The sequence below is a fragment of the Cynara cardunculus genome, assembly GCF_001531365.2.
Source record: "Cynara cardunculus var. scolymus isolate 2C chromosome LG 6, CcrdV1, whole genome shotgun sequence".
Lineage (NCBI taxonomy): Eukaryota > Viridiplantae > Streptophyta > Magnoliopsida > Asterales > Asteraceae > Cynara > Cynara cardunculus.
In genome coordinates this window covers 18917848-18942540 of record NC_037533.1, presented here as the reverse complement: position 1 = coordinate 18942540, position 24693 = coordinate 18917848, and the positions used below count along the sequence as shown (strand labels likewise).

The window sequence follows — 24693 nt, the reverse complement described above, 5'->3', positions numbered from 1 at the left end:
AGACATACCCAAGGAGGAATAAAAATCCCCTTTATGGCCATGGAGATTCAAAATACGGTGACTTCAGGCTACCTGCAAAGTAGTAGTCGTTCTGTGATTAGTCGGCTCGCATAGCGAGCTAGATATCCAGGTTAATAAAAAAAAATGAAAAAGACATACAATTTTGGAAAATTTTTAAATTATTATGTCTTTAAATTACTTAAATGATTACTACTAATTAGTGATGGCCAAAAACAGGTCCCGGGCCGGACCGGACCGGTCCTAATTGGTCTCAAGCTTTCTCGTAACCGGTCATAACCGATCCCGGTCCCAGTCGAAAATGGTAAGACCGGTCAAGGTTCTTCATAACCGGTTATGGGCAGCCGGTCCCGGTATTGAAAAATAATTTTTTTAATGATATATATTTTTAATACATTATAAAATTTGTAATTGGGTCACTCAAATACACTTTAAAAGTGCATTTTAATATAATTAAAATTACGTTGTCTTAAAAAAATACATTATAAAAATATTTAATAATACATTTATTTATAAAATTATTTGAATTTCTGGCCGGACCGGTCCCGGTCTCACGAAACTGCCAAAAACCCAACCTGTCCCGGTTTTCGGTCCCATAACCGGTCCTTACCGGGTCGGGTCGATTTGGCCATCACTATTATTAATAACAAAAGAGGAATTGTCTTAATCTCATAATTAAGAATAAAATAAAAAATGTATATTTATTTTTAAAAGCATATACTTATTTTAAGACAATATAAGCCACTTTTTTATATTATCAAGTTACTACAAAACATTCATCTATAATTAACCGAATAAGCTGTGAATCTCAATAAGCGTACTTCGTCCATATGAAAATAACTGTCCACAATTAATATGGTAGACAGTTTAGATATACATAATTATTACTTTTTTTTTGTTAACCAAATGACATGTTTACTCTTATTTAGGGGCCGTTTACCAAACACTTACCCAATAAGTGCTTATCGGTAAAATTTAACACTATTGTTTACTTACCGAGTAAGATTTCAATCCATCAAAACGACATTGTATGCAACAATTCACCCGGTAAGCGCTTACCGTAGTAAGAGTCGTCGCCTTCACTTACCGGGTAAGACACATGGTCCTTGTCTCGCTCTTACCGTGTAAAATTATTAGTCCTTACCATATTCATCCGGTGAGCTAATATGACTTGGGAAACGCCTACCCGAATAAGTGTTTGGTAAACGGCCCCTTAATTTCTTTTTTTTTACAATTCTTAAATATTTATATATTAATTAAGGGTAAATTTAACAATTTAATTATTTAATTTTGAAAATAAACATTTATTTTAAAATAAATATGAAAAAATATAAGCAAAGAGAACTTTCTTAAAATAGAAATGCAGACAATAAATAAAAAGTATGGGAAGGGCATTTAATGGAGGAAATAAATAACCGACTAATAAGGTGGTGGGTTGAGTTGAGGCCCATATCATTTAACAAATTTCATAAGCCACCCCTCAACTTTCACATTTATTACTCTCAACCCCTTCTATAATAAATGAACCCTCCTTGGATCTAATAGTACAAATCATTTGTCCCATATTCATATGTTATTGTAAAAAATAAATAAATGTATATATGGTATATTTCAATGCAACGATGTTTATTTGTACAATCAATACAATCTCATTAATTAAGATATTTATGGAAATGATGATAGTTCATTTATTATAATTTGAATATTTATGTAAGATGATTATAGTTTATTTATTATAATCAATACTTTATATTAGAAAACAATCAAAACTTTTATGAAATCACATATTAATCAAATTAAATGGACGGTTGAGATTGAGTTGTATTGGTTTTACAAATGTAAAGAGTTGTATAATAACTCATATATATATATATATATATATATATATATATATATATATATATATGGGCCTAATCAAATGAGAACTGATTAGTTTATGGTAACTGTGAGTTCCACTCTCAACCACAAATCAACGGATAAATTAGGAAATTAATAATTATGGTAGTTTGAGTTAAAATTATAATTAGATGGCATATTAGGTATTTTTTTAAAAATCCTCACTCCTCTCTCCTCTCTCCGACCTCCAATCTCCGGCCTCTGGTGAAATTGGTATCACAGTATATCACATTGAGTATCACATTGTGTATTATAATGTGTATCACATTGTGTATCTTTGTTTTTAAGGTTTGAGTTGGTATCACAATGGTATCACAGTATATCACAATGGGTAACATTGTGTATCTTTGTGATTACTTGGTACCTGCCGGATTAATGTTCACCGGAGGCCGGAGATTGGAGATCGGAGAGATGAGAGAGGAGATGAGTTTTTAAAAAATATTTAACATGCCCTCTAATTACAATTTTAACTCAAACTACTATAATTATTAATTTCTTAATTCATCCGTTGATTTGTGGTTGAGATTGGATCTCACAGTTACCACAAACTAATCAGTTCTCTCTTGAATGGACACACACACACACATATATATACATATATATATATATATATATATATATATATATATATAATTTAAATGATAATGCCTCAAAAAAATTGGAAGAGGCAAATTTGGTTTTTTTTTTTTTTGGCTTTTTGTATTAACCTTCCCTCTATAATTAAGTTTATTGAATAAACGACTTTTTGATATATTAATCCACTATCAAACAGTGATATATAAGCTAATCAAATAAGTGTACGTCTTATTAAGCTCATTAAACTGCTAATGAACAAACCTTTAGTTATTATACTTTTCTATAACTATCAGGTATTTTTGTTTTCAATTTATATTTAAAAGGCAAATATTCAAACCTATTTATAAACTGTAAAACATCTCAAACAGTTATATTAAAGTAGAGACTTAAGAGTTTGTTTATTCCAACAGCTATGCTAAAGTGTTCTATAAAATAGAGAAAAGAAGAAAGAGATCACACAAAATACATTAAACGTTACAGTTGGATGTAATTTTTTTTAAAATTTTGACTTTTAATACTGTAATTTAGAAAAAAAAAATTATAAAGTATCTGTTTGAAATGCTCCAAGTGCTTCATCCACAACACTCTGTTATACATTGATGATATTCTTCTATATTCTCCAGATAGAGAATCGCATGTAGACTTACTTTCACAGTTTCATTCCATATTAACAGAGTATGAAACTAGGTGGAGGTTTGAATCGACTAATATTCAAAAGCCAATTAATGAGTTGTTAGAAATCTCCCTGAAATACGTTGAAGCATATGTTTCCTCTGATGTAAGGTTTTTTTTTTTATAAAATACTGTTGTGATAAAAGAAAAATGATGTACAAGTTTTCTGTGTTTTATGATACAGATAAATGTTTCGTCAAACATTTAATGGGGTTCAATCAAAATTTGAGAACGCTATATATTATAATAACTGTAAGAACTATTATCATAAGATATTGTTTCACATGATTTTTTTCCATCTAAAACTAGAACTTAATATATTGATTAAGATATATTTATTTGACACTGTGAAACTTTTAGTTGTATATTTTATTCTAAAAACACATAAAAAATGTTTACATTATGAAACAAATATATGTTAATCAATGCAATAAATCCAAGCATTTGCGTTTTAAAATTGTAATAATTAACATCCATGTCGAAAAATAGACATATATGTCGTATCTTTTTTCGTGAATAAGTTATTGCTTCCTGAATAAGCATTTTGAGAAAATTATAAAGAAATGGAGAGTTTAATTTTGCAAAAATATGCCAATTTTTGAAAAAACTTTATAAAAATGGGTTACGGATTGTTCGGTCGATTGTATGGATAAAACTGTTTGTGTGGATTAATTTGTCTGTATAGATTAAGAAAATGCTTTTTATAAGGGTTTTTTCATGGGTTAAAAGAACATGCTTTTTTAATTGAAAATGACAAGTTTGGAAAAACTCTGGTTTTCTGCATAAAGTCATGTTTTAAAAGCTTATTGAATAAATCACTTTCTGTATGGTTAACTCATTACCAAATAGTCCTTTATAAAAACTTATTGAATAAATCACTTTCTGATAAACACTTTTGAGTGTTTGGATAAATAACTTATACCGGTGCCAAACTGGTAATAAGGATTTTTTTTTAAAAAGTTAAACCCTTCTGATTTATAATAAGCTTGATAAGTGCTTTTATAGAAAAATATAAGTTGTTTCAAATAAGCAATCTCAAACACCCCCTATATGTAAATCTATCATAAAGTAAGTTTTAGGGAATTGGGTTTTGTATAAATACTCTATTCGCTTAGGGTTCGGTTTTCAGACCATTCAGGTTTTATACAGCACTACTTTTTGGGTTAAGAAACCCATTTTTTTTACAATAACTTGAAACTACCTGATACATACCTCATTACAATAAGCTTTGAAATTAAGGGATGTTTAGTAGCACGTTTGTCAGATAAGGGCTTAATCAGTAAGAGTCGTCACTGTTGCTCATTTTATCTGGTAACATTCTTGGCCATCAAAATGCCTTTTATATATGCAGCAAACAATCTTACTCGGTAGGTGCTTACCAGTAAGAACCATCACTTACTACGTAAGACTCTCGTTACTTGTCTTGTCTTTTACTGCGCAAGATTCTCGGTCTTTGTTATGTTATTTCGGTAAATTAAGTGATATGATTAACGCTTAACAGGTAAGCATTTGGTAAACGGCTGGTTGCTATTTTTGGTAACTTTTACAAAATGGACCTATTTTTGAAAAGAGAAAGTCAAAGAGGAATATAAATTCAAATGGCAATTATATAAACCAGTTGCAGGCTAACAGAATCCTCAATTTCAATACAAATTATGAAGACGTTAGGAATCATGCCACCGTCAGCCACCGGCATAACCGCCACCGCCATCTTCCTCCTCCTAACTTTTTCTTCCGCCACTCCGATCTCACGGCCTTTCAAGAAGATCTACGCCTTCGGAGACTCTTACACAGACACCGGAAACACCGGAAGTACCGGCGCCATCACCGGTCCCTCCGCCTTCAGTTACGTCTCCAACCTCCCTTACGGCCGGACATTCTTCCACCACCCAACCAACCGCTACTCCGACGGCCGTCTGGTCATCGACTTCGTGGCGGAATCACTCTCATTACCCTACCTACCACCCTATCTCAACCGTAAGGCCGACACCTCCTCCGGCATCAATTACGCCGTCGCCGGATCCACCGCCATCCGCCATGGATTTTTTGTCAAAAATAACCTTACATTTAATATAACACCTCAATCTCTCAAAACTCAGCTTGGTTGGTTCAACAAGACAATGGAGGGGCAAAAATGTAAAACTGCTAAGTCGACGCCGGAAGAGTGTACGGCGGTATTCCGAGATGCGTTAGTGTGGGTGGGTGAGATCGGAGCTAATGATTATGCTTACTCCATTGGCTCGACGGTGGCCGGAAAAACCATTCAACTGCATGCTATTCGCAGTGTAACAGGGTTTCTGGAGGTAATTAAAAACTAATTTTAGATTAAAATATCAAAACGTAATTTAACTTGATTCTTATTTATACTATATTATAAAACATTTGACAAAAACTTTTAAAAACCATTTTTATGAATAAAGTACTGTATATTGATGCACGTTACTTAAAATTCAAGATTACAAGTAAATAATGCATAAGTACAAGTTATTAAAGCTCTATGTTTAAATTTGTGTAACTAACTGCGGATAAGCATAATCAAATAGAAGATAAACATCTCATTTTAAAATATAAATATATACTATATTATAAATATTTTACAAAAACTTTTAAAAACCATTTTTTATGCATGAGGTACTGTATATTGATGCACATTAATAAAAATTCAAGATTACAAGTAAATTATGCATAAGTACAACTTATTAAAGCTTCATGTTTAAATTTGTGTAACTAACTGCGGATAAGCATAACCAAATAAAGGATAAACATCTTATTTTAAAATAAAAAAAATCTAAAGAATAATTATCGAGTTCTAATAAAATAATTAATTATTATCTTTATAAGAAAATTACATTATTAAAACCAAATAGAAATTACTTCGTTATTAATTCTAAATTAAATTATAATAAAAAAACTTGAATTAAAAATTTGCAAAAAATAAGAATTTTAAATAGTTAATTTGATACTAATATCGATATATTTTTGTCAAATTTTTATGATATCTTCAAATTTATATTTTATTCAAAAATAAAAACATAATACCATACTATAACATCGACTGAGATAAAAAATAAAATGAAATATTAAAATCAAGATGTATCTCGATGTATTGTACGAGTATCCTTCTAGGTTTAGGTAACGTAGTTTCAAAACTTCTATTTTGATATCTAAGATATAAAATTTTAAACATTTATGTAGGCAGGTAAACGGTTAAAACACTAACTCTTTCTTTTAATAAAACACAATACATAAAATATCTATGTCAGCAAATAATAATGAGTTGGATACCACATCACTCGCTACATTAGTATGGTAACCGGTTAATGTATATTTTTTTAATTTAACGTCAACTTAATTTGATATATTATTATAAAATATTTCTTTTTTTTATAATTTTTTTGAGTAAAATTATAAATGTGTTTTATTCACATTAAATCACGAGAATAAATAATGGTAATGATATTGTTCACGGGATTTTGATGATATTAAATTGATTTAATTAATTTAAAATACTTTTAAATATTTATGTGAAATTGTTTTAAGGAGATTAATAATTAAAGAACTTTAAAATTTACCGTTTGAAAACTTTTACATTAAGTCTTATGATTTTTTTCCCTTTAATATATCGATTACAATATATTTATTTTGCAATGTGTTTGTTTTATGTATATTTTTTATTTTACAAACACGTTAAAAAGATTTTGAACTGAATATATGTGAAACAAACATATTGTAAAACAAATATATGTTAAATACTACATTAAATTCTAGCCATTGATAAAGAAAATCATCTATACTATATTATAAAATATTTGACAAAAACTCTTAAAAATTATTTTTTATTCATGAAGTATTGTTTATTGATGCATATTACTTCAAATTCAAGATTACAAGTAAATTGTGTATAAGTACAACTTATTAAAGCTTTATGTTTGAATTCATGTAACTAACTACAGATAAATATAATCAAATATATGATAAAATATCTAATTTTAAATATAAAAAATATAAAATATAACTAGAATAATAATTGAGTTTTAACCAAATAAAATAATTATTATCTTCATAAAAAATTATTATTAAACCTAAATTAAATTATAATAAAAAATAAATTACACAAAATATTGAGATATTTTAAATAGTTAGTCTGATACTAATATTAATATATATATTTTAAAAAAAATTATGATATTTTCATATTGATATTTTATTCAAAAATAAAAACATCATCGTTTTCTTAAAATCACATAAAATCGTATTATAAACTGAGGCAAAACAATAAAACGAAACATTAAAATTAAGATATATTTCGCTTCATTATACGAATACCCTTCTACTATAAAATAATATATGATATACTGATTCTTAAATATCTTTTGAGAAAGAAATAATTTTAGAGTTATTAATAATATTGAAATAATTTCTTTCAAGGCTCTTAAAATATTCATTAATAATAATATGGTTTTATTTAATGGAAATTTTGTATATAATTATTAAAAGTTCGATATGTGAGTATCTAATATTATTTTAGTATATTCGTATGATAACGTTATATACATTTACAGTCTGTTGAAAATACTATTTTTCAGGCAGTGCTCGACAAGGGTGCAAAATATATTGTAGTCCAAGGCCTCCCGACCACTGGTTGCCTAACCCTCGCCCTATACCTTGCACCCGAGTCCGACCGTGATGACATTGGTTGCGTCGCAAGTGCCAACAACCAAAGCTACACGCATAACGCCATCCTCCAAACCAAGATCCAAACCCTTCGTAAAAAATACCCGGAAGCAGTTATTGTCTATCTTGATTACTGGAATGCTTATCGTTCCATCATCAAGAACGCACCCAAGCTTGGGTTCCGCGAACTTTACAAAACCTGTTGTGGGTCCGGTGGTGGACCCTACAACTTCGACTTGGGCGGCACTTGTGGGTCCAAGTCTGCAAGCTCCTCGTGTCAAGACCCCTCCCAATACATCAACTGGGACGGGGTCCACCTTACTGAGGCTATGTATAGAGTAGTTTTCGAGATGTTTCTCAAGGGTGCTTTCGCTCATCCGTCACTCGAGTGCCTCTTGAGAAGCAAACAAAACTGCGGATAGATCGACGATAACGACCCTCGGTTTCTTTTGTGGTTTTTCATTTATATCATTTTCCGTTATCTTACATTATTCATTTTTCTTCGATTGGATCCATGCTTGCATTTTCTTTACTCTAACACCATATAAATAAGACCCACAAGATCAAAAAACGTTAAACAACCTTAACTCGCTCACTATGGGTGCATTTGGTATAAGAGATGACGGTACAATATCGTGTTGTCTCATGTTCAGTGTGATATTATACCAAAACCGACTTAACAGGACTTGAGTCCGAGAAAAAGGCATTTTTTTGTATCACCAAAACAAGTGGAACAAATATCAGATGATCTGACAAGATAGATAAACTACTGAACTACCAATTTCAAATTAAAATACAAAAACCTTCCACAATCTTTCACCAGCCTACCTTACTCTTGTCTGTCCAGTCATGTTTGTGTACCAAACACATCCTATAGAACTTAATAGAAACGTTTACCGGTACAAAAGTGTTTTAGCCATGCGACGAGTGTCGTTTCTTACTCGAAAATGACAAAAAGTATCAGCAAAAAATTGAAATCTTCAAAAGATAAACATTCCACTGTATGATCATAATTTTGGAGATTTTAACATTAATTATATCATTAAAATTAGGGGTGTACACGGGTTGAGTTGAGTTGGGTTGGACGGATTACAACATTTTTACAACCCAACCCAATTATGGCGGTTTAGAAAAATCTCAACCCAACCCAACCCTTGCGGGTTGAGGCGGGTTGGCGGGTTAGTAGTTACATAAATTTGACGGATGAAATAATTCATAAAACTTAAGTTTATAGACCATACTATAAAACATTTTATCTAAAAAAGTTACAATAGGTTTATAGGACGTTTTTTAATGTTTCAACAATTGTTTTAAAATGATTTTTAAATAAAATGTCGTATTAAATTTTATAGAAACATTTTGAGAAGTGTCCCGTGAACTCATCTTTTTAGAGGACACCTATGTTCATATGACGTTTTTTCAAGTCGTGTTGTATAAAATAACTAATACGACACTTTATTTTAAAAGTGTCATAGAATTTGTTAAGACGCCCAAAATCATTCTATAAACATATTGTAACTCTTTTAAATAAGACATTTATCTTGTTTCTTTCTATAAAGTATCATATTGGGAATCTTAGACATTTTAGCATCCTATATGATATAATGTTGTTATAGCGACATGTTATAACTAAGTATTTTCTTTTCATTAAAGTACAACATTAAGATGACGGAGGATTTAGATTGATGGATTCGTCAACCAAATATCTATCAATATTATTCATATTCTCCGACATATCAATTTGTTGTTGCTGCAAAAAAAAAAAAATTCAATAATTTTCTCTTGTTTATTAGATTATTTGTCATCATTCTTTGATCGTAAATATCTTTTGGTAACCTATACGTTTAGTTAAAATGAAATACAAACATAATATCAATAAAAATTATATAAAATCAATACATTATATATATATATATATATATATATATATATATATATATATATACACACATAATAAACATATATATAAAAATAAAATTTATAAAAAAATTATATATTAACGGCTGGTTGGCGGGTTGAGCTAGGCTCAACCCAACTTCAACCCTCCTAATTAGCGGTTTGACGGGTTGGGTTTAATTGGGTTGTTCGCGGGTTGGATTGGGCGGGTTTCACGGGTTGACAGTTTTTTTGTACGCCCTTAATTAAAATATTCAACACATTTAATACGCAATAAACTTTTATAAAAAATTGATAATTTCCATCAACTAGTAATGGTATACAAACAATTGCCAAATACTTTTCCTTAGATTCATAAACAGTTGAATATATAATACTCTTGATAACAGATTGATTACCTTTAAGAACCTCTTCGCAAGTTCTTCATCAATCATCAAAGATTTCTTGAAAAAACCCTCATCTTTGACACCTATTCATGGATCCATCACCCCGAATGCGAGCGAAATCAGTTCGTTTGACAAAAGAAAACCATCCGGATCACTTAACCGAATAAACCCAATCTCGTTTTCCAGTTTTTCATCATCTAAAACCAACGAACTGAACTCGTCTTCCGTGATCTCTCTTCTTCGATAATCCAAAAACGCCACATGCCCACTTTTCATATAAGGCTCGTAAACCTTACACAGCTCAACGGCAACCGCACTCCCGAAATCTTCTCTAAAACTCTTCAACTCCAGTCCTTTTGAAGTTCTTAAAGAAAGCATAACAATATCCATAGCCATTTCCCCTTCATCAACATCATCTTCTTGGATATCAACCAATCCACCCTCCAAATTCTGCACATAAGTTGTGTAATCTTTCAACTTCTTTGGTCTTGAATATCTTGTTCCGTTGATATAACTAGCGGAACCGAGGCCGAATGCGTAGAAAGGTTTGTTGATCCAATATGTGTAATTGTGTTTGCATTCGAAACCGTTTTTGCTGTAGCTACTGACTTCATAATGGTTGTAATTAGCCTCTGCGAGCTTTCGTGACGCCATTCGGTAAAATTTTGCAGATTGAGTATCAGAAGGAAGTGGAAACTCACCTGGTGTGTACCTGTAAATCGTTGCATACGTATTGTTAGTTTTGTAATGAACCCATTTGGGAAAAGACCGTAGTCGTTAATTCGTGAAACGAATAAATAACTGTTAAAACAAATTATGTGAACCATAGACTGGATCGAATTATATACATGTTTCAACTAAGATAATCTATATAATATGTATCGACATTGTAAAACGAGATAACAAAGATACATATATACAAATTACAGAGGCGATGACAAGACGCATTACTTTTGTCTTCTGATAGAAATTAGAGAGACAGTGACGCGGACTATAATTTTACATATATTGATGAAATGCCTAAACAATGTAAAATTGGTCCCCACATTTTTGGGACCCTGTTCACAATCACACATTTTAAAATGCTAAAAAACGGCCCTGCCCTCCGAATTTCCACTTCAACCTCTAAATCCCTACTTCCTGCCTGCCACCCTCACACGCTACAGATACAGTTCCCTACACTTAGGGACAGTTTACCAAACACTTATCTTGTAAGCGGTTACGGGTAAAATTTAACACTATAACTTACTTACCGGGTAAGATTGTAGTCAACAAAAACGGCATCGTATGCAACAATTTACCAGGTAAGCGCTAACTGTGGTAAGAGTCGTCGTCCTCACTTACCGGGTAAGATTCTTGGTCCTTATCATATTCATCTGGTAAGGTAATGTGACTTAGTAAACGCTTACCCGGGTAATGTTTGGTAAACGGCCCCTAAGTCTGCTACCTCGGTTCCATGTTTTTAAGAACTCTTACGTGCTCACAAAACCAAATGCTTGCTTGTAACCCTGAGGGCCAGCTCAACTCGCAAATAAAGGCTAGACCTTGGGACTCCTTCCCAGTTCCCATAGGTCGCCAGTTCGAATCTCTTCAGGGTCAATGGGAATTTTCCTGACCGCTATCTTCAGTGCTCCATGGGATTAGTCGAGGTGCACACACACTGGTCCGGACACCCACAATTATACAAAAAAAACTAAATGCTTGTATTTATCACAAAGAGTGTTGTCTTGTCCCTTTAGTCAATTTCCTTACAACCTCATACTAACAAATGACGACTTTTATGTTCATGAGGCTGCTACTAAGTTTTAGATGAATAAACTCTACACATAGATCCACAAAAAACAATACAAAGAAGATAAATCTTGGATAAATTTATAGAATCATATAACACATTTCAGTTTACCGAAGCAAGGTTGACCTCCCAATAGATGTTTGTAAATGAGATAGGCCATGATTTTGCTAGTGATCACAATCGTATCTTTTTGCTTCATGAATAGATCAAATCTTAAGATTCAAATGATTCACCATTCCAAACCATTTTGACAACTATGGTAAAGACTAACATATGATCTTGATATACAACAGGCAATAAAATGAATACCAACAATCACCAAGATTAAATAACAAAACTTACAGTGATCCAAATTTGGTGTCTTTTTCGATTTGCAAGTCGTAAACTGAGACATGAGTAGGTTTTGCTTCAATGGTGAGCCTCAAACTCTCTTCCCACATTTCTTGAGTTTGATTTGGGAGAGAAGAAATGAGATCCATGCTCCAATTCTCAACCCCACATGAACCAACAATCTCAATTGCCTCATGAACCTCCTCAAGACCATGAGCTCGCCCACAAGCCTTCAACAACTCTTCTTGAAATGCTTGAACTCCTAATGACACCCTATTCACACCCAATCCCATCAACTCTTTCAGTTTCTTGGCATCAAATGTTCCAGGGTCCATTTCCATTGATATCTCAGCATCCAAACACAACCCAAATTTGGATCTCAACGTCTCAAGAACCTTAGCAACGAGTCTTGGTGGCACCAAGGAAGGCGTGCCACCACCGAAAAAGATGGTTTGAAGAGGTGGGTGTTGGTCAAAATGTGTTTGGGTTGCTTCGATTTCACGAATAAGGATTTGGATGTAATTTGAGATTCTTGGGTCATCCTCTGATGTTTCTGTTGAAGAAGAGCCCAGAGCAAGTATGGGGAAGTCGCAATAATGGCAGCGTTTACGGCAGAAAGGGAGATGGACGTAAGCTGAAGCTGGAGGGAGTTTGTAAGAGGGAGTTTGTAAAGTTGGAGTATTGAGTGAGGCATTTTGTCGAACAGTTGGTGGGCTTTGTGATATTGCATTAGAAAGAGTGGCGATCTTTATGGGGAATAACTTTTGGGGTTTGGTTTTGGATTGCAGGGTTGATATCATGGGAGCAATCGTTGATTTCAGCATGGTTGGCTTTAGTTTTTTAAGCAATAGACAAGAAAGGAATTCTTCACTAACAATTTGAAATTGAATGTAAACTATTTGTGTATATAGCAATTTGAAATTGAATGTAAGCCTTCTGGAAATCTTACAAACCAATCTCAAGGGTCCATGTAAATTATCAAATTATTGACTTATTCCGCTGTGACACTGGTAATAAATATTTTTGAGTGTTTGGATAAACAACATATACCGATGCCAAATTGATAATAAGAACTTTTTGAAGAAGTTAAACCCTTCAAACTTATAATAAATTGTTACGAGCTTTTGTAGAAAATCAATTGTTTCAAATAAGCAATCCCAAACACCCCCTTAATCAATGAGTATATTCAACAATGAATACATGTCAAACCTATAAAGGCTCCAACGAGTCACGTACAATAATCGATTTTGACAAGTAGATTTGATTTGGAGTATAAGGGGTTGTTTGTTTATTTTCTAATAGTTCCATTAAAAGACAGTCTCTGAATCGTTAAGAATTGAATTTTGTTTGACAAAAAAAGTCTGCATCTTAATGGTTCTAAAACTATCTGAATGATTTTGTATCACATGCCTTCCTTAACCATTCAGCGCCTTAATTTCATTGTAAACAATTTCCAATCAATTATATTTCATTTTGTACTATATCATAAGAGCCTCTTAATCATTCTGACTACTCAATCATTCTGAACAAAACCATTTAGCAATTGTCAAACAACCCCTTAGAGGTGCACATGTTAAATCTTTAGGGGTGCTTCGGTTTATTAAAAAGAATACAAAAACATCAACAACAAAAATTAGAAAGTTCCATGAAACAATGAGTTCAGAGGTTTGGCTAACAAGCAATCGGGCGACTTTTACAAGCGTTTGATTCAATTTAAGAGGTGAAATTTATAATTTGGTAATTATTGGGGGGGTTATTAAGACAACATCTTAGAAGTTCAGGGACCTGCCGTGAAAACATATGTAAAATGTTCCCAAAACAAATAAATGGGAACACCGGGAAGCGAAGGAGCTGCTCAGCCCGGAGCAACCATGGACGGCGGCGAAGAAACAGAGAAGAAAAACGAAAGAGAAAAGAGCACTAATAGTGAAGTACTCGATACAGTCGGCAAAGTCATCGCCACGATCAAAGAAGCCAAAAACGTTGATCAAGTTGTTTGCGCCCTCCACTCTCTCGCAGTCCGCCTTTTTCCTCTCGATTCCCGCGCATTCGCAGGTCATATATAATTATACACCTTCAGTTTGATCATATGATTGATACTGTCAAGTTATTTCGTCTTTAATCACTAAAGTTATTGGACGTGGAAGAAAATTATGTGCTTTTATTTTGATTAGGTTTAGTGATTGTAATACGAAGGAGGTGTTAATTGGGGATTTAGTATAAATGATCAAGGGTTACTAACTGCTTTAATTTTTTTATGAATTTGTAGGTAGCATTGACAAACAGTATAGAGATGAGGTTTGTAATCTTTTGTTTATTTAAAAGTTCCTGTTGATATTTCTTAGTTATTGCTCCTTGGTTTCTTGAAATCCCAACAAACTAGTTTTCTTAGTTCATAATTGAAGTTAATTCATGTGATAGAAATGGAAATTGCATTATCCCAGAGAAGTTGTACTCCAAATGGATACATTTCTTCTGTTTGACATGGATTCTATTTATCTATTTTGTGTACATGTCCTGAAAGGTAGTAATTTTGAGAATGAAAGTGGATCGACTGTTTGATGATTATGGGCAGAGTAACATTTGTCATTCCTTATGGTCCCTCTTTTTCCTCTTTTTTTGAATATATGGATCGTCTTTGTGGTGTGTACAGGTTATTGGAGCAGAAGTTCCTTCGGAACACGAAAGAGATAACTGGTGGCAGGTGTTTTATCGAAGTACCGCATTTCCAACAATGTCTAGAGTCTTGTTGTTTGGTAATCACAAATTTCATAGCTCCTCTATAGAGCACACCAGTGATCTATGAAGAAAAGCTTTCGCCTGTGTTCTATATATTGTAGAAATTGCAAAATTTTCACCAAAGTGAAGCACTTATTAGTGTTGAGATTTTATATTTCAGGTTGCTAATAGTAGGTGTTGTGATATGCAGATGTTGCTTTGGATTGGCTAACCTGTTTTCCCATTTCTGCAAAGAAACATTTGTATGATGTATTCTTTTTAAGCGGTTGTGTCTCTGAGGTTGTACAAACTTTAGTTCCTTATTTACAACATCAGTCAAATGGGGGACTTGAAACAAGCGTCTGCTCAAATGCACAGAGGTATTGCCAATGTTTGTATGTCATTTGGTTATAGCACTAATATTTGGTAGATTTAGTCTGGTACTTGTGTAGGGTTGTGCATGGCTAAAAGCTATATGAGTTATCTTTTTATTTCATCTTATCTTTCTTTATTTTCTGGGTTCCAGGAGCATATAGAATTGTCCCCCATATAAACGTGCTTTTCTGTAGGAGTAGTTCATTGGTCTAGTTATCACAAGTGTGCTTTTTAATCTGCCTAATATGTATTTATGTGGTTCTGATAGCATGGTTAAAAGTTCAGATACTACCAATTTTGAACCTTTACAGCCGGAAGTCTGTAGCATGAGAAATTAGACGATCATATTAAAAGCAGACAGAGAATACCTGACAATGCCCGTCCTTTGTGATTAGGGATTGGATTTTTAGATCTAACCTCTGTATATATGACAGATTACTGGCACTATGCTTGCTTGAAAATGATGGGGTGCTCCAGTTGGCTAGAGAATTTTCTCAACACCCCGAAAACATGAATCTTGAGCAGCACAAGTCTGCAATCTCTAAAGTGGCACAGCTTGTTACATCTGTCCCTGACAAAGCACGATTGGGATCTTCTGTCTTACTTTCATCACAGTATCCTTCATATGTACGAGCAGCAAGAAAGATAATTGATCTTTTTAATTATTATGTTTGTCTTGTGTGATTTGAAACTTATGTGAAAGTTACATATGTCCCCATTCTATCTGGATCGTAATTCTTTTCGTCCCAAACATGTTGGGTTTTGTTATATCTTGATGGGGATGTGTCAGCTTATACGTCAAAAGGATTACAATTCAACTCATTCAGGGAGCAGAAGAATGGGAGAAGAAGTGTTATGATGAATCAACTAACTTTAGTAGAAGTGATTTGGATGGCTCTATCCTATTTATTGGGGATGCCTTCGCCCGTATTTGTAGGCGCGGATCTGCAGGTTTGTTATGACATCTCAAGCACAACAACTTTAAGTGATGTGCACTAAACTTGCAGTATCTGATGTTTTTTTCTGTATCCTACTGATTTACGTTGCATGTCCATATATTACCTGTTAATATAATCTGAATTTTCAGATATTATCTATATGCTACAGCAAAGACTGATAAAAAAGGAGCAAAAATGTTCAACCTTTTTTTTCTGAAAAAGTTGAGCAACATGTGTGAACAGGAACATGATCGAATAATCAGCAAAATTTAGTTGATAAGCATAATAAATTGCAGGCCTAGATACTGATTTTTTCAATCATACAATTATACCTTTTTTTTATCAAAATATTGCTTTTGAAATAGTTTATGGAACATCATGACAGTGATTTCAGGAAGTTTTTAATTTTCTCAACATATATTTCTGTTATATTACAATTAATGGCATTCAATTGGGTATATGGATTTAAGTTTCTAGTTCTTCAATAAGCTCACATGTGCTTGATGGTTATATGCCATCACTATGCTGCAGTATTGGACACTTTATTAGGACTTCCTTTGGACTAAGAGCCTCTTTGAATCAGTTAACCCAAAATGATCATAATTTGATAGAAGGCATGTCTCATTGGATATCTTTTTGTTTGAAACAGTTTGAAACAGCATGCCTTATATTTGGGGGTAAAGACCAAAAGGTTGGTATTTTTCATAAAAGAACAAATATTGCTTTAAGCAAGGGGTCGAACCTGGTACCCCTAGCTGTACAAATGTATCTTCTCAAAATTTCTACAAGAGGGTTTGGATTTGGCAATTTCTTACAATTACAAGTTGTACATTAAAGACTATTTCTCGTGAGTTTCTATCTGATAATGTCAGTTCAACAATAAGATAAGAACTTCTTGTGGCATGCAGATGTGCTGTTAAGTGAAGTGATCCCACAAATTGTTACTCAAGTTCGAAGTGTCTTGCAGCCAGGCAGTGATTTGACTGTTTCTGAAGCGTTTAAATCAAAGCCTGGTTTGCAGTATTGGTCAAAAATAATGGAGGCAATTAAAGATTCATATGCTGTAGAAAGAATATCTGAGCAGCTTTTGCTAAAGCTAGCAACTCAAAATATTAATGATGTTGAAGGTTACTGGATTCTTTGGTTGTTGTTCCACCGGATTTATGAGCGGCAAGCATCAACCAGGTATGATATATCCCTTGGACCCTATGTTTTTCATGTACGTCTTTATGTTTCCTGTAATATGAGAAGTATGACACAGTTGCACGAGATTTAGGACTTATAATCCGTCACAAAGGGACAAAATTACTAAATTTCCAAGATTATGGGAATGCTATTTATAATGGTAGATATTGATCTCATATTGCGAGCTAATTTAACAGAAAGTTACAGGTCCATGTTTATCGAAAGATTTTTACTCTGGAAAGTGTTCCCCGTATGTTGCCTGAAATGGATCCTGCAGTTCTCGGTTCTTCAGTGCCCTCCTGATACTGCATTCAAGATCAAAAGTCAAAAGCATTGCAATATATTGGATACCACACAGCGTCTTCTTGCAGTATGGTCCAAGCGAGAGTTTGTGCAGTCAGCACCAGTAGAGCAACAAGCTTGTATCTTTTTTTCTTTTTACCTGGTATTAATAAAGTTGACTTGATTGCCTTATTTCTCTGTAGTATGTATGAATTATGCTTTTTAGTGTGATTCCTTAATTTGAGATTCAGATTTAACTGCAGCAGTTGGCCTTTCCTTAGAAAAGCTAAAAAAAGAAGATTTAGATGCTACCAAGGATGCGATGCACTTGATTCTTCAAGGGGTTAGCTGTATATCTCGTTTCTTCTACTTGTAGATTGTAATGCTGTAGGGGCAGGTTCAAATGAGAACCGTAAATATTTTCAGCACTTGGGAACCAACTATTCATGTTTTATTCAGGATGTATGTAATGATAGTGATAGATATTGTTGATGAATGTAATGATAGTGATAGATATTCATGATGAATGTAATGATGGACATTCATAAGGAAAATGCATGATATTCATGATGAAAATACATGCTATTCATGATGAAGATGCATGATATCATGAATTATGGAAATGCATGATATCATGAATTATGGAAATGCATGATATATTCATGATTATTCAGGATTACTCATCATGAATGATACTTGAAATAGTTGGTTCTCAGGTTCTGAATATATTTATGGTTTTCATTTGAACTTTTTCCCCTAATGCTGTACTGATGGATTTCTATTTTGAGTTCATTTCAACCTTTTGTTTGATGATGCCAGGTAGGCTGGAGAGCCCTTCTGATTTGGTTCGCAGGATGGCTAGCAGTGTTGCTCTAGTCTTTTCGAAAGTGATTGACCCAAGCAACCCTCTGTATCTTGACGATAGCTGCAGAGAGGAGACTATTGACTGGGAATTCACAACAACCAATACTGACAGGGAGGCATTGGCAATATCAGATGGCAAAGAAACGGAGATAAACCAAGATAAGGGCCATAGTACATTGGTATCAGAAAAGGATTGTAAAGACAAAAAGAACAAGAAAAAGCATAAAGAGTTGATGGAATTAACCTTGGTTGATCCAGATGAGGTTATTGATCCTGCGAAATTGAATAACGAGGCTGCTTCGGATGAAGATACCAACAACGATGACGACGACGATGACGATTCTGAGATTTCTGAAACCTCCAGTGAATCCTCTCTACAACCATATGATTTGTCTGATGATGATACTGACTTGAAAAAGAACTTTGCGCAGTTAATTGATATTGTTGGAGCCCTAAGGAAGTCTGATGATGCAGATGGTGTAAGCCATTTCCGTTTTCTTAGCAATCTCTTGTTGGGTCCTTTGGTTAAATGACTTTTTTGACAAGTTCGTTTTAAATCCATGACCTTTTGACAAGTTAGAGAATGTCATTGCTTAACAGAAGAATGCCACTTCCAAACCCAAGAATGCCTAGAAACCTGCCAAAAGGTCGTGGATTTAAAAAGCACCTGTCATGAGGTTATTTAGCTAAATAACCCCTTGTTTCAAAGTCATAGACTTGTACTGAATGTTTTTCTGCAAGTTCATTTTATTTATTTCATTTCGGAGAGATCAAACAGTTTTATATATATGTTTGTCTCACTTTCTATTTGCAGGTTGAAAGAGCTCTTGATGTTGCTGAAAAACTTATCCGTGCAGCTCCGGATGAACTTTCATTTATAGCAGGTGATCTAGTCAGAACGCTTGTTCAGGTCCGTTGCTCCGATTCAACTTTGGAAGGGGAAGAAGAATCAGCCGAAGAGAAGAGGCAAAAAGCACTAGTTGCTCTGATCGTCAATTGTCCGTTGGGAAGTCTAGATCCAATAAATAAACTATTATATTCACCTAACATAGATACCAGCCAGCGGATAATGATTCTCGACGTCATGACAGATGCAGCGCTGGAGCTCGCTCATGCAAGAACCAGTAGGCAAAAACAACCATCAAGAACCCAAATATGGACTACTGCCGAGACTAAACCATGGTTCTTGCCAAGTAGCATAGGACCTTCGGGTGCAAGCACCTGGAAAGAGATATCAGGAACCGAATCTCCATTGAGCTTGACACAGTCTTATGAGAGGGAGCTCCCTGGCAAGCCAGGTCAGGACAGGAGAGGAAAGTCACGGCGGTGGAGCCGCAAATCAACGAACGTGCTACAAGATAATCAGCTGGAATGGTCCCAGAATAAGTTCCCTCCATTCGCAGCTGCTTTTATGCTTCCAGCCATGCAGGGATTCGACAAAAAAAGACATGGCGTAGACTTTCTTGGCAGGGACTTTATCGTCCTTGGAAAACTTATCCACATGCTCGGTACTTGTATGAAATGTTCCGCCATGCATCCTGAAGCATCTGTTTTGGCACTCCCTTTACTGGATATGTTGAGTTCCAGGTATTACAAACACATCTGACATGGGTTAAATACGGACCTTTTACATGGTGTTCTATTTTTGGAAGGATATGGCTGCCATTTCACCACTCCAAAATTGGTTTTATAGGACTCCATATTATGTCCAAATGTCCTAATAGACTGCTTTACAGGACTTAAGTTCATAGGTTCAAACAATCGTGCCTCCTATATAAATGTGTTACAATAAGTTGACATGATGCTTTTGGATGTCGAAACAAGTTTTTTAGGACAATTTTGAAATAAAGTGTCCTATTAGTTTTTTTATATAACATTGTTTGGAAAAGTGTCTTATAGAGAAAGTGTCTTGTAAAAAAATGTGTTCATAAAAAGCTACTTAGACAGTTTATATCAAAAGTGTCTTAAAGAACTTGTTGGTATGTCCAAATTCGTCCTAACATCCTATTATAACACCTTTATATAGAATGATTGTTTGGTTCCATTAACTTAAATCCTATAAAGTGATCTATTAGAAGACATCTTTGGCATCATATAAAGCCAATTTTGTTGTAGTGATTCTACAGGAGATCCCAAGGGTTGGAAGTTTTTATTTGTTTATTATAACTACTGGGCTTAATTGCAGGGACATAAGTCATCATGCAGAAGCATATGTTCGTAAATCTGTCCTTTTTGCCGCATCATGCATATTGGTGGCTCTTAATCCTACTTTTGTAGCATCTGCACTGGTTGAAGGAAGTAATGAAATATCTAGAGGGTTGGAGTGGGTTCGCACGTGGGCTCTCTCTGTAGTGGAATCAGACACTGATAAAGAATGCTACATGGTTAGTAGAAAACAATAAACATAGTTATTCAATCATGTGAAATGAAATGATAAGAAGTCACTGCACAAATTTTCAGCAAACTAAAACCAAACGAGCCCCGGTAATTCCCATGTGGAGGTGGGTTTGGGAGGGGTGAGATGTATGCAAACCTGACCTCTACCCTGGAGGGTAGAGCGGTTGTTTGCGTGAAGAAAGCTTTTCTATAATTGTTTCATGCAGAATTAAGGGGGAGTTTGGTTGGTTTTCCATTAAGACCGTATGGATAAAATTGTCTGTAATCTGTCCGTATAGATTGGGAAGCTTTTGTTTGGGAGGGTTGTTTCGTAGATGAAAGGAGCATGTTTTTTTAATTTGGAGGGCCAGGTTTGGAATTTTTTTGGCTTTCTGCATAAAGCTCCCCTTTAGAAGCTTACTGAATAAGCCACTTTCTATATCATTAAGTCACTACCAAACAGTCATGTATAGCTATCCGAATAAGCTGCGAGTCCCATTAAGCTGCTAACAAACAGGCCTTAAGTGATTGTTGATAAAAATTTGTTCAGGACCTCTTGATAATCTCCCCTCATTGATCTATTAGATTCCATCTTTAGATCTATTATCAACGATTTAGGTTTCATTTGTTTCTCCTTTTCTTCCGTTTTGTGGGTAAATGCAGCCACTATCATATCTTCATTTCTTTTTTCACACCAAATAAATAGGACCCAGAAATTAAAATGTTAAATGATATAACAAATTGGATGTTTTACCGGTTTGATGATATGCCAGATGCTTGCTATAAGCGAGCTTCTTGACAAACCATAAATCACCATTGTTTTAATGTGTTCAGATTCAACAAATAATATGGCTTCTTTAATGTCGGTTTAAGTGCTATTTTACATGTTATATTGCTTATTGGGTATTATACTGTCAGATGGCAATGGCTTGTCTTCAACTTCACTCCGAAATGGCCCTCCAAACATCCAGAGCATTGGAGTCATCAGATAGCATAGTCCAAACAAGAGGCATAAATCTTCCATCAAATCTGTTGAAAGGGACAATCAGAATTCCTCTCTAATATGTCAGAAAATACTGGTAAATTTCTCCTCTATACTTCAGTCATATTTTAATGCCCAAAATTACGAAGTTGGTACGCCATCCTAATACATTAGTCATTTATGATCTTTCAAGTTTCTCACGGTGTTACTCGATTGGCTAATCTAGGTGTAGTCAAATAATATTTTTCCTTAGAACCACTTAATCTTTCTCTCCTTGAAGTTTAAAAGTTGCATAACTTACTAGAGTAAAAATGGAATAAGATCTTATAATAATTATAAATTAACTGATAATTGCATTCTTGAATCAATGTGCAAAATCCCAAAACTTGACGACCAACATTTTGGATGGATGGAGTAGTTTGGTAGTGCTTCATGTCTTCTACCCGTTTACTCACACTCTTGCACAAGTCGGGGGGGTCTTCAGTGAAACAACTGCTCTACTCTTTTGGGTAGAGGTTTGATATGCCTACCCCCCCCCCCCCCAAAAAAAAAAAAAAAAAGAGACCCTACTCCCGAGTGGGATTTGCAGGGTCGGTTTGGTTTTTAGTTTGGTAGGTGCATGCCATATATACCTCTTTTGCTATACAAGATGGAGAAACATCACTAGAAGTATTGGGTGAATTCCATGAAGCTAACTTTGACCTCTTGGGAGGCGGAGCTCTACCTGTAACCTGGTGCCGTTGAGCCAATCACCCTTTGTTGCAGATTTTCCTTTTCTATGTTTTCAATGTACCTTCTCATTACATTTTTACTCTTTTTTATCTTATGGTTTTTACTATGTGCTAGTCATTGTTCCTGCTGTCTTTTTATTGGGTCTTTATGGAAACAGTTACTCTGTCAACTTATATCCCACTCCCTAGACCCTACTTTCGAGTGGGATATACTGTGTTGGATAGTAATGAGCCTTAGAATTGTCTTTGACATGGTTCCGTCTACTCTTGAAGGTGTAACGGCTCTGCATCTATTTGTTCTCATTACGCTTTGCTTTCTGAAATTCTTTTTAGCCGTGCGAAATTTGCTGTCATCATTGTACATATGGAGTTGCATCATGCATGAAGTTCATAGGCTTGGGGTATGAAAGTATAAATACCCATTAGAAGGGGAAAAAATGTAAGTGTTTCTTGCATGTTTTATTTAACATTGTAATTGACTCTAATGGATGTGTGCATTTATCAGGACTTTTATCTTTTTTTTTCTTCGGAAAAGGGACTTGCATCTAGTTTTCCTCATTGTGGTCTAAGGTCCGGGCTTTTTCAGCCTGGACTCGGGCTTTCCGAGCCCGTTCTAAAAAAGGCCTTGGCTTTTTTTAGGGCCGGACTGATTTTTGGGGTTGAAAAAAAAAAGGTCCTGTGGGGGTTTTTTTGGGCTTAACCGGTCTTTTTTTTCAAGCTCTTTTAGGTCAGGCACCCAAAATATATCCTGATCGGGTTTTGAGGCCTGGCTTGGACTAGGATTTGGGCTCATTAGGCCCAGGCTTTTCCGGGACGGACCTAGGTCGGCTTGGATTTTTTGTGCATATTTAATTATCTATTGTGGATTTTTGGTGCACATTTTTGGCTTAATGGTTGTTGAGTTTAGGGATGCACATGGACGAATCCTGGTCCTTAACCGGTCCTAAAAGCTGAAAAATGGGCCCGAATAGGTCCTTCAGGGTTGGGCTCTGTTTATTTTTAACTATGTACCATTGTTTAATGTATATAAATTCTAGTTTGACCAGGCTTTGCTCTTACCTTAGACCGAGGCTTATGAATGAGGCTTATGAATGAGGACCGGTCTTAAACGGGTTTTTTCCCAATAAAGAATTAGGGATTGATCGGTTCTTTGGGCCTGGACGGTCCTAAGCGTTGTCCTCACCCTAACCGTTTTTCTTAATCGGGCCCAGGACGATTCTCGGTCTTGGTCTCATATTTGCATCTTTATTCAACTTATCAATGCTAGTCTTAACTAGTTCCTTATCCAAAATTTAAGTTTCATTAGAACCAAAGGTCCTAAACTATTTGTAACCGGTCGTTCGTCTCTTTTTAACCAACTTTTTTTCGTTATTATGTTCGGTTTCGGCCTTTTGTGTGTAAGTTGGGTTCCCTTCGATTTTTATAAAAACAAAGGTTTGAAAATCGTATAAAAAGTAAACACAAGAAGCTCTACAAATGTGTGTATAAATATATATTTGAAAACCGTGGTCCGTTTTGGACACCATTTTAAGAGGATTACGTTTCAATCCAAAGAAAAAAATCCAATCACAAGTGTTCTTTACAATTTTGTTATTCTTAAATAACGTTATAAATACTTGATTAATAATTTGAGGTAGAAAAAAGGGTTTAATTAGACTTTTTCAGGTTTTATTAGACTTTGTCGAGAGGTTTTAAGTCGGGCTTAAAACGGGTCTTGAAAAAAGAAAGTTGGCCTTATCGGGATTTGAGGTTGGACCTGGGTTTGGGTTTACTAGATCCGGTGTTTTCAAGCCCGGATCGGACTGAGTTTTGAATTTAGGCTTTTTTTTAACATATCTAAGGGGCTGTTTGGTAATTGCAAAATGATTTGGTGTAGAATTATTAAGTGGTCAGAATGATTAAGAGACTTTCATGATATAGTGTAAAATGAAATATAATTGTTTGGTAATTGTGTACAATGAAATTAAGGCTCTTAATGGTTAAGGGAGATACATGATACAAA

At 34.4% G+C, this 24693-nt stretch overlaps 3 protein-coding genes across 5 annotated transcripts; 2 read left to right on the top strand and 1 right to left on the bottom strand.

Moving 5' to 3' along the window:
• The first annotated feature begins 4835 nt into the window (after positions 1-4835).
• On the top strand, positions 4836-8285 carry LOC112514886 (GDSL esterase/lipase At3g48460). The gene is made up of 2 exons (XM_025121515.1): positions 4836-5465; positions 7749-8285. Exons 1-2 carry the CDS (start codon positions 4836-4838, stop codon positions 8256-8258), a joined length of 1140 nt encoding a protein of 379 aa, XP_024977283.1. The 3' UTR covers positions 8259-8285.
• A 1755-nt stretch (positions 8286-10040) lies between these two features.
• On the bottom strand, positions 10041-13094 carry LOC112514805 (oxygen-independent coproporphyrinogen-III oxidase-like protein sll1917). Its single transcript, XM_025121414.1, has 2 exons — positions 12253-13094; positions 10041-10830 (listed from the first exon to the last, which is right to left on the bottom strand). Exons 1-2 carry the CDS (start codon positions 13062-13064, stop codon positions 10206-10208), a joined length of 1437 nt encoding a protein of 478 aa, XP_024977182.1. The 5' UTR covers positions 13065-13094; the 3' UTR covers positions 10041-10205.
• Positions 13095-14106: 1012 nt separating this feature from the next.
• Positions 14107-23225, top strand: LOC112514325 (telomere length regulation protein TEL2 homolog). Of its 3 annotated transcripts, none has more exons than XM_025120737.1 (14): positions 14107-14295; positions 14510-14538; positions 14894-14996; positions 15170-15338; positions 15768-15947; positions 16124-16284; positions 17180-17456; positions 17664-17878; positions 17990-18088; positions 18558-19081; positions 19417-20189; positions 20788-20986; positions 21897-22057; positions 23025-23225. In XM_025120737.1, exons 1-13 carry the CDS (start codon positions 14112-14114, stop codon positions 22038-22040), a joined length of 3057 nt encoding a protein of 1018 aa, XP_024976505.1. In that variant the 5' UTR covers positions 14107-14111; the 3' UTR covers positions 22041-22057; positions 23025-23225. The 3 variants fall into 3 exon arrangements, with proteins under 3 accessions (XP_024976505.1, XP_024976504.1, XP_024976506.1); XM_025120736.1 differs by having other exon boundaries at positions 22965-23225; XM_025120738.1 differs by having other exon boundaries at positions 15768-15960; positions 16161-16284; positions 22965-23225.
• Positions 23226-24693: the final 1468 nt, after the last annotated feature.

Coding starts and splice junctions, on each gene's coding strand:
- LOC112514886 (XM_025121515.1), top strand. CDS start 4,836: ATGCCACCGTCAGCCACCGGCATAACCGCCACCGCCATCTTCCTCCTC. Junction 5,466..7,748: donor GTGTAACAGGGTTTCTGGAG/GTAATTAAAAAC, acceptor ACTATTTTTCAG/GCAGTGCTCGACAAGGGTGC.
- LOC112514805 (XM_025121414.1), bottom strand. CDS start 13,064: ATGCTGAAATCAACGATTGCTCCCATGATATCAACCCTGCAATCCAAA. Junction 10,831..12,252: donor GACACCAAATTTGGATCACT/GTAAGTTTTGTT, acceptor AACGATTTACAG/GTACACACCAGGTGAGTTTC.
- LOC112514325 (XM_025120737.1), top strand. CDS start 14,112: ATGGACGGCGGCGAAGAAACAGAGAAGAAAAACGAAAGAGAAAAGAGC. Junction 15,339..15,767: donor GTCTGCTCAAATGCACAGAG/GTATTGCCAATG, acceptor TATATATGACAG/ATTACTGGCACTATGCTTGC. Junction 20,987..21,896: donor CTGATAAAGAATGCTACATG/GTTAGTAGAAAA, acceptor TTATACTGTCAG/ATGGCAATGGCTTGTCTTCA.